The sequence below is a fragment of the Tachysurus fulvidraco genome, chromosome 17, assembly GCF_022655615.1.
Source record: "Tachysurus fulvidraco isolate hzauxx_2018 chromosome 17, HZAU_PFXX_2.0, whole genome shotgun sequence".
Taxonomy (NCBI): domain Eukaryota; kingdom Metazoa; phylum Chordata; class Actinopteri; order Siluriformes; family Bagridae; genus Tachysurus; species Tachysurus fulvidraco.
The window spans coordinates 24,057,470-24,067,469 of NC_062534.1; the positions used below are offsets into that span (position 1 = coordinate 24,057,470).

The following is a 10,000-nucleotide window of genomic DNA, read 5'->3' on the forward strand; positions in this document are numbered from 1 at the left end:
TCACGTTGCAGCTTCACCTCGGACCCTGGAGGCTCCTTATAAATGTCTTATAGAAATGTTTACTGAAGTTCCTGATACTATGGAAACAATACCGTCATGAACTACTGAGCTACCGGTACAGAAACATCCGAGTCTGACCGACACTTATCTTTATTCTCAAGAGCTTACTTACCTCTTCTAGCTCTTCTAGCTCTTATCTGCTGCTCGTGCCACTTCATCATTTACATAAACATCTTCAGTAGAAACAGCTAAAGTGGAAGAACTTCCATCTGCACTCAAAGGCATGATGTTTAAATGGTTCCTTCTTCTCGAAAGGCTGGATGTGACTCTGTAATCTGAGTTCATTTGACCCCGAGACTTTATCAGCGGTAAGGAAGCCAAACGCACAAACAAGGTACGACGCTAAAGAAAGAGGCGGAGTCTGAGGATGAATTTGTGGTCTAACATCTGGGCGTTCGTTATAACATCTGGGCGTTCTTCGTCTCGTTTAGTGATTAAGGAGTGTATAAGAGATGAAAAGTCAAATTCTAATCTATGTCACACATTTAAGGATTTGTTATTTTAAGGATTTTTGAATCACGGCATTAGCGTTTCTCAGACTCGTGTGTGTTTTGCAGTGGAAGCAAGCCTCATCCTCCATCAACCTGGGCCGTGTAGTTTTGGCCCAGGAGCAGGACTACAGGCCGCTGATCGCCGGCGTGGTGTGTGTGTCCATCCTGCTGCTCTTCCTGCTCGCGCTCTTCGCCTGGATCAAGCGGAAGAAGCACATCGACGGTGTGTATTCGCGCCATCGCGTTCGCTTCTCTACACACGGGACGTTCAGCTTTTTTTTATAGGCAGATATTCTAATAATAGTGTGTGTTGTCGAGAGAGAGAGAGAGAGAGAGAGAGAGAAGCGTTAGATTATGCAGGAGCACATGGGGAAGCGGCCTGTCCTCGTTTTCTTTTTAAAACAAAACTCTTTCTGTCTCTCTCTCTCTCTCTCTCTCTCTCTCTCACTCTCTCTCTATCTCTATGTGTCTCACTCTCTCTATCTATCCATCTGCGTGTAGATTTAACTGAGGGGATGGTTTGGTATGACGGCCGTGCACACATTCCACACTTGGACATGCTGGCAAACGCGAGGAGTGTCAGTCCCACTAACGAATTGGTGTCTCACGAGTCTCTGGACTATAGAACCACTTTGCTTGAGGGTACGTTTTGTTGCCTTCTGCTTCCTGCTTAAAGTACAACTTTTTTTTTTTTTTGCATTATGTTGCTCCAGCAGGGATCTTTCTACAGCCTGAGCAGATAAACTTTTATCCTCTCCCTTCTCCTTCTCCTTCTCCTCCTCCTCCTCCTCCTCCTCCTCCTCTTTGCATGCTCCCTTGCTCTCGTTTCTCAAAGGAGTAAAAACTCTCTCTTTCAGCCTCTCATCCATAAAAAAAAAAAGCCAGGTCTCGAGTTTCACCCCCTCTCCCTTTGTAGTCGTTGTAATTACTTGACCTCTTAGACAACACAGCTCATTGAGCTGACCCTTGTAGTCTTAAGCTTTAGCGAGCCAGTGATTGACCTCTCGACCTTTTGACCCCGTCCCTCTTTAGACCAGAACTTGCCGATGTCTCCGAGCGAGACGTGTCGTCCTTCACCGTACATCCGCACGCACGTGGACCTGTCCTCCGTGCTGGGGGCGGAAGGAGACCTGTCTTCTCCGCTCCTGCCCGGTTCTGCCCCTGTGGATCTGAGCTGCCTCCACCCAGAGCTGCTGAAAGAGGTGCAGCACGTCGTCATCGCCAGGGAAGACCTGCTCTTACACGTCAACGAGATTATCGGAAGAGGTGAGACGACACGCTAAAGATTTTCAACAGTCGACAACATGCCGACGATCGCATCCGTACGCCACGGCAGTTAGGGAGAGGTTTTAGTTTTGCAACTCTTCTATTCAGATCCAAATAACATTTTTTCACGATTATTATTTTCTCATACACACCTACATCATTTGTATGACTGAAACCTAAAACAGCAAATATCCCTTAGTGATTATCATAAATCTACACAGACTTACTTTGCAGTATTAACACGCTAACATTTCTCCACGCTTAACGCGACAGGATGCCGGACGATGACTGATGTCTGGGGGACGAAATCGTATATCCTAAATGAATAGGACATAAATTGTGCACTTTCATGCAGTCATTTTAAGAGCGGCTTTTAAGGAATCCGAAGCCGTTTAAAAACGTGTCGAATCGGCGCGACACTGCAGGACGTCTGCGTGTTAAATCGGCCCTCTAGCCATCGCGCTGTAAGGATGGGGGGTGTGAATGCGGTCGGATCGGATTTACTTTACTTTCCCATTCTCAGCCTTGCCTGGATTTCCCTAAAAACCACTGCAACCCCTGTGGGAAAGTCATGGTGTGTGTGTGTGTGTGTGTGTGTGTGTGTGTGTGTGTGTGTGTGTGTGTGTGCATGAGTGTGTGAGCGTATGTGTGAGTGCATGGGTTTGTATGAGTGTGTGAGTGTGTTTGTGTGTGTTTGTCAGTGTGTGTTTGAGCATGTGAGCGTGTGTGTGAGCATGTATGAGAGAGTGTGTGTGTGTGTGTGTGAGTGTGTTTGTGTCTGAGCGTGTGTGGGTGAGAGTGTGAGTACGGTCGGGTGTGTGTGTGAGCGTATGTGAGTGTCTGTGATTGTGTGTGTTTGTGTGTCTGTGTGTGTATATACGAGTGTGTGTACGTGTGTGTGTGAGCATATGTGCATGTTAGTGCATGTGAGTGTGTATTTGTGTGTGTGCGAGTGTGTGTGTGTGCATGTGAGTGTGTGTGTATGTCAGAGTGTATGTGTTTGTGTGTGTGTGTGTCTGGGCGTGTATGTGTGTGTGTGTGTGTGAGTGAGCATTTGAGTGTGTGTTTGTGTGTGTTTAGGTATGTGTGTGAGTGTGTGTGCTTGTGTTTGTGTGTTTATGTGTGAGTGTGTGTTTGTGTGTCTGTGTGTGTTGGTGTTTGTGTGTGTGTGTGTGTGTTAGTGTGTGTCTGTGTGTTTGTGTGTCTGTGTGTGTGTTTGTGTGTGTCTGTGAGTGTGAGTGTGTCTGTGTGTTGGTGTTTGTGTGTTTGCCTGTGTGTGTGTGTGTGTGTTAGTGTGTGTCTGTGTGTTTAAGTGTGTGTGAATGTTTGTGTGTGTGTGTGCGTGTGTTCTCATTGGGGTGATTTGTTCCCGTTTTAAATTCCCGTCTCATTGTCGCTCTGTCTCGAGGCTCCACATGGTAATCTGACTCGGCTGCCATCTGGGGGGACGTTATAGCGGCTCAGCGGAGAGATTACGCTCCTCTACACACTATTATTATAACACACACACACACACACACACACACACACACACACCACAGCTCCACCTTTACCTGTTTGTGTTGGAGAAAACTGCACCAACTTTAACTTCTCTCCATCGAGATGAAACACCAAAAGATAATGTGAATAATTTGGTCTTTTTTACATACGAACAGATGTTTGTTTATTTGTCCGAAGCCCAGCGTGTGCTCCAGCGAACTGCAGTGAGAAAACGATTCGACTCTGAATCGATTCATTTGCAGGACTGAATCAAACAAACATGTTTTTTGTTTGCAACATTTTGCGTTATATATATATTTTTTTAATTTACACGAGTTGCTCAACTGAGTCGAAGGACCGAGCTGTAGGTGTCTCACACTTTCTTTTTTTTTTCTTTCGCCTTCTTATTTTATTTCCTTTAATTTTCCCGACTTCTAATTCATCTGACTCACTGAATCGAATTGTTCGATTCGATTTTACATAGACAGGATAAGGACCGATAGAGGATGAGATGAGAGCGAGACACGTCGATACGCTGTTGCTGTCTCTACTAAAGAAAGTCCTGCAGCCGCAGAGACGAATCAAGTGGAAACAGCAGGATTGTGGGTAATTTCCTGAGCTGAGAAGTTTCATTTATTTCTCTCGGGCGCAGCTTGACTTCTCGCTGGACCCGCGGCCATGCCGATATCCGTTCACCGTCTATGTTTTTTGTCAGAAGTGGTTAAGAAAAACTTAAAAAGAAAGAAAAAATAAATCCGATTTGTCCGTGACCGGTCACACTGAGTTTCCGAAGTTAAACGGATTAGAAACCGCAGATAAACGCCGCTCGGGTCTGAGCGGATGAAGAAGAGAGAATGGATGGTTTTTTTTTGTTGTTGTTGTTGTTCGGAGCACGAAATCGGTCGGACTCACAATAACGCAGTTTAACCTCCAAGCACATCGCATGCAAATCCATTAATGGCAAATTTCCTCCCAGATGGCGATACAGAGAGAGAAACGGAGGGAATGAAGGAAACAGGAATATTACCAGTGCATTGTTGCTCTGTTCGCACTCCAGCAGCTTTGGGGATTCCTCATTGTTCGGTGCTGTGAAAAGCTGAATATCATCAACATGGTGCTGAAGCTCTGATAGATTGATGCACTAACGCTTGATTTTTCTCTTCCCCCCTTTGTGAATGCAGGACACTTCGGCTGTGTTTTCCACGGGACCCTGCTAGAGCCAGACGGCCAGAAACAGCACTGCGCGGTCAAGTCACTAAACCGTGAGTGTGTGTGGGTGTTTGTGTTTGTATGTGTGTGTGTTTGTGTGTGTGTCAGATTGTGTTTGTATGTGTGTGTTTGTGTCTGTGTGTGTTTGTGTCTGTGTGTGTTTGTGTGTGTGTTTGTGTGTGTGTTTGTGTGTGTGTTTGTGTTTGTGTGTGTGTCAGATTGTGTTTGTATGTGTTTGTGTGTGTTTTTGTGTGTGTGTGTTTGTGTGTGTTTGTGTGAGTTTGTGTGTGAGTGTGTGTGAATGTGTGTGTGAGAGTGTGTTTGTGTGTGTGTGTGTGTGTGTGTGTGTGAGTGTGTTTGTGTGTCTGTGTGTGTGTGTGTGTGTTTGAGTGTGAGTTTGTGTGTGTGTGAGTGTGTGTGTGTGTTTGTGTGTTTGTGTGTGAGTGTGAGTTTGTGTGTGTGTTTGTGTGTGTTAGTCTGTGTGTATGAGTCTGTGTGTGTGAATGTGTGTGTGTGTGTGTGTGTGTGTGTGTGTCCGTGCAACATACTGTACAACTGTCTAACACTACGTCTTACCGCCGGAGGGTTGATACAGATGTTCACAACTGGATTCTCAGTGGCTTGTATATTTATACGTTAGCGTTTCTATGGCAACAGCTCTTTCAGTGAGCCTTGTAAAGCTGATGGTCAACATAAACATTAAACAACATGGAAGGAGTCTTCAGTGTCAGTGCCAGAGGTCAGAATGTCCTTTTTAATTGTCTGATGAGGTCATTTTCCTTCTCTAGTGTTCGTTACGCGAGACGACGTCGGGTCCGTCTATTATAGGTCTCTTTCAGGACGAGCATTAAGACGTCAGTGACGGATGACCGGACTAGCGGTCGCATTAGAGTCGCCTCTAATCACGTAACGTGATGTTCCGAGACCTTCTGAGATTTATGACCTGTCCCTGTTGCGTCCGCTTGTTTCTCAAACTCAGCGCTGTTTGTTTTCACCATCAGGCCGATCTCAACGGAGCAGAGCCTCAGAGTCGCAGAGTTTTTCACGACACCTTTATTTTGTATACAGTCTGACTTTCACTGTTGAGAAACACGATGTCACCTTTTGCCTCTATAATAATAATAATTCTGGTGCTGTTTTTCTTCCCGCTTCAGTTTACTGTCAACATTTATAGCATTCCTTCCTAGCACAACACAAACGAACGAACCGTGGACTGAACTTTCTGTCCCTTCACTAGCAGTAACAAAGTGACTCCCACCTCATCGATGGCTGCTAAAGTATCTGTAATGAAATTGTTGCTAACTTGGATGGAATTTTTCTGAGACATCGATTGAACCGCTGGTCAAAGCGGAAGTCAAACAAATGACATCATTTAGTATCTACTAACTTACAGTATGTCTAACTAATGCACCATTAATGCACCTTGTGAAACGAGCCACTTAAGTTACAGCAGCAATAAACTATCTATCTATCTATCTATCTATCTATCTATCTATCTATCTATCTATCTATCTATCTATCTATCTATCTATCTATCTATCTATCTATCTATCTATCTATCTATCTGTCTTCTGTCTGTCTGTCTGTCTATCTATCTATCTATCTATCTATCTATCTATCTATCTATCTATCTATCTATCTATCTATCTGTCTTCTGTCTGTCTATCTATCTATCTATCTATCTATCTATCTATCTATCTATCTATCTATCTATCTATCTATCTATCTATCTGTCTTCTGTCTGTCTGTCTATCTATCTGTCTATCTATCTATCTATCTATCTATCTATCTATCTATCTATCTATCTATCTATCTATCTATCTATCTATCTGTCTTCTGTCTGTCTATCTATCTGTCTATCTATCTATCTATCTATCTGTCTGTCTGTCTGTCTGTCTGTCTGTCTGTCTGTCTGTCTGTCTATCTATCTATCTATCTATCTATCTATCTATCTATCTATCTATCTATCTATCTATCTATCTATTAGTCTGCCTGTATGTCTATCTATCTATCTATCTATCTATCTATCTATCTATCTATCTATCTATCTGTCTGTCTGTCTGTCTGTCTGTCTGTCTGTCTGTCTGTCTGTCTATCTATCTATCTGTCTGTCTGTCTGTCTGTCTGTCTGTCTGTCTGTCTGTCTGTCTGTCTATCTATCTATCTATCTATCTATCTATCTATCTATCTATCTATCTATCTATCTATCTATCTATCTATCTATTAGTCTGCCTGTATGTCTATCTATCTATCTATCTATCTATCTATCTATCTATCTATCTATCTATCTATCTATCTATCTATCTGTCTGTCTGTCTGTCTATCTGTCTGTCTGTCTGTCTGTCTATCTATCTATCTATCTATCTATCTATCTATCTATCTATCTATCTATCTATCTATCTATCTATCTATCTATCTATCTATCTATTAGTCTGCCTGTATGTCTATCTATCTCTATCTATCTATCTATCTATCTATCTATCTATCTATCTATCTATCTATCTATCTATCTATCTATCTATCATTCTGTCAGTCTGTCTGTCTATCTATCTATCTGTTCATTTTAAAGAGTATAAACTATAAGCACTACACCTGATGTACTGTGTGAACACCGATCCTGCTCTGAACTCCTTCTCTTTCCTTCTCTCCACTGTTTTCTTCTCCCAGTCCAACACTAAACAGCTGTTTAAACGTCTCTAAATGTAAAAGCTGCACAAACTAAATTAAAGAGGAGGGATACAGGTCAGGGGCAGAGGCAGAGGCAGAGGCAGAGGCAGTCCCCGGAGAGAGACACAGAGTGCAGCCATAACGGCAGGCTCGTGTTACACCAGATTACGTCTCATCTCTGAAACCGCTTCACACCAGGGTGACGTATGGAGCCTCGAGCGAACGTAGTTAGAGAAAGTGGTTCGTAACTCGGAGTCTGTAGTAATAAACAGATGTTTAACCTTCTATTCAACGAACACATTTCTATTCAAACGACCGAACGTCGCCACGGAAACGGAGAAGCTTTATGTTTCTTTCGGTTGTCTCTCTTAAACCCTTAAAGGTTCCAGGAACCCGATGAAGAATCCTGTAAGTGTTTCCCAACATAACGTTCCATGTTGAACCTTTTCACAAGGTTAAGAACCTTTAATTATCTGGTAGACCTTGGACAGTTTAGATTAAGGGTCTGGGTCTTCGGTCCTAGAAGAAAACCAAACAACAACAAAAAGACGTCTTCCTCACGTCTTCCTCGCGTCTTCCTCACATCTTCCTCACATCTTCCTCGCGTCTTCCTCACGTCTTCCTCGTGTCTCGCTCACGTCTGTCTTCCTCACGTCTGTCACGTCTTCCTCGCGTCTTCCTCGCGTCTTCCTCACATCTTCCTCGCGTCTTCCTCACGTCTTCCTCACGTCTTCCTCGCGTCTCGCTCACGTCTTCCTCGCGTCTTCCTCACATCTTCCTCGCGTCTTCCTCACGTCTTCCTCGCGTCTCGCTCCACAGTGGTGTTAATAAGAAGCTCATATGAAAGTAAACTCTCAGGACTTTAATAATGTGTAGAGTTTCATCAGGATTTCTGTTTTTCTCTACAATACTAGAGGTGATAGATACAAAGGGAAGATCCAGAAAGACTTCCCTCCTTCTCTCTTCTCTTTTTTTCATCTCTTTCTTTTCATGTCTTTTCTTTTTGTCTCTTATTTTTTTCTTCTCATCTCTTCTTTTCTCGGTTCTTTTCTTTTATTTACTTTTACTTTTATTTACTTTTCTTCTCCTCCTCTAATCTCTTCTTTTTTCTTCTTCTCTTTTTCCTTCTCTTTCTTTTCTTATTTTTCTTCTCTTTTCTTTTTTCTTCTCTTTCTTTTCATTTAATTTCTTTACTTCTCTTTTCCTTTCTTCTCCTCTAATCACTTCATTTTTCTTACCTTTCTTTTCTTCTCTTCTCTTTCCTTTTCTTCTCCTCTAATCTCTTCTTTTTTTCTTCTCTTCTATTTTCTTCACTTTCTTTTCTTTTTCTTCTTTTCGTTTTTCTTCTCATCTCTTCTATTTTCAGTTCTTTTCATTTCTTTTCTCATCTCTTCAGGTTTTGAGCAGCGAGTTTGTTCAGAGTAAATGTTGATATCAAACCCATTTCTGCTCTCTGAGAAGCTCCGAGTGTTTGTTCATCTAAAAAGCGGCTCAGATTTCTCTTCAACACTAAAATTCAGTGTAAGATCATCGACAGAAGGACAAACACACGTCTAAAACACACCGAAGTCCTGACTCGCTTTAGATCAGACTCGCAGACACGACATCAGACGTTTGTTTACTCTGATCGAAGTCTATTTCTGTTACAGTAAGGTTGTGTCGCGTCTTGTCTGCAGGTATCACAGACATAGAAGAGGTGTCCCAGTTCCTGAAGGAAGGAATCATCATGAAAGACTTCAGCCATCCCAATGTTCTGTCTCTTCTCGGAATCTGCCTGCCCAGTGAAGGCTCTCCTCTAGTGGTGCTTCCTTACATGAAGCACGGAGACCTGCGCAACTTCATCCGAGACGAGAGTCACGTACGTTCGGCTCATCCGTCTCTCGCAGTGTTGCAGTGTGTTTGTTTCTTAGTAAAACGTTCTCGTGTCTCTTTTTCCCAGCAGAACCCCACCGTGAAGGATCTCATGGGCTTCGGCTTGCAGGTAGCCAAAGGCATGGAGTATCTCGCCAGCAAGAAGTTTGTTCACCGAGATCTCGCTGCCAGGAACTGCATGTAAGATTTTATCAAGTTTCTTTATATCTGTGGGATGCTTTATATACTATATATATATATATATATATATATATATATATATATATATATATACTCTGCATTAAAGGTGGGGTCTCCGTCGTTTGAGAAATGCTACAGAAAACTGCGTTGGGCCACCAAACAAAACAAAAACAAAACTAACGTGTAGCCAATGAGCAGAAAGGGGCGTGTCTTGTCAATATGGGCGGAGAGTGTTCAGTGCACATGTGTGACATTAGCAGAAAGCGGTTTTAACATTGACATGGAGGATAAAAACAAAGAGAGAAAGCGAAGAAAGGCTTATGATAAGGCAAGTATAACCTTGTCTGGGTTATACTTGGGTTATACTTGTCTGGTGTATGTGTGTGGGCGGAGCTATCAAAACAGGGGTGGGACCCATTTGGGTTAAGGGCGTGTTTGTTTGGGTGATTTCAAATGTCAACATTGGCTGTCAAACAACGGAGACCCCACCTTTAATATCGTATCGCAGTGTTTTATTTACTCGCCTCCGAATCCAGCAGCAGCTCGGCTCTTTAAACCCGACCTCAGGCTGTCAGGTGCCTGGTTTTTCTTGACGAACATCATGGAAACATTTCACCGATCCTTTATACGAACGAAACGTCCAAATGTTCTAACAACATCGTTTTTTTTTTTTTGTTTGTTTGTTTCGCCCTGTAGGCTGGATGAGAGCTATACGGTGAAGGTGGCTGACTTTGGCCTGGCCAGAGACGTGTACGATAAGGAATACTACAGCGTGC

At 43.0% G+C, this 10,000-nt stretch overlaps 1 protein-coding gene across 3 annotated transcripts in view; it reads left to right on the forward strand.

Moving 5' to 3' along the window:
- met (MET proto-oncogene, receptor tyrosine kinase) overlaps positions 1-10,000 on the forward strand; it is a 59,098-nt gene that overhangs the window by 44,527 nt on the left and 4,571 nt on the right. For 2 of the 3 annotated variants that reach the window (XM_047802423.1, XM_047802422.1), the window contains 7 exons: positions 618-774; positions 1,053-1,193; positions 1,584-1,817; positions 4,478-4,558; positions 8,849-9,030; positions 9,115-9,224; positions 9,921-10,000. The exon at positions 9,921-10,000 is cut by the window's right edge and continues 86 nt beyond it. In XM_047802423.1, coding sequence (XP_047658379.1) covers positions 618-774; positions 1,053-1,193; positions 1,584-1,817; positions 4,478-4,558; positions 8,849-9,030; positions 9,115-9,224; positions 9,921-10,000 — 985 coding nt within the window. The remainder of the gene's footprint in view (positions 1-617; positions 775-1,052; positions 1,194-1,583; positions 1,818-4,477; positions 4,559-8,848; positions 9,031-9,114; positions 9,225-9,920) is intronic. The other variant, XM_047802424.1, reaches the window with a different exon arrangement.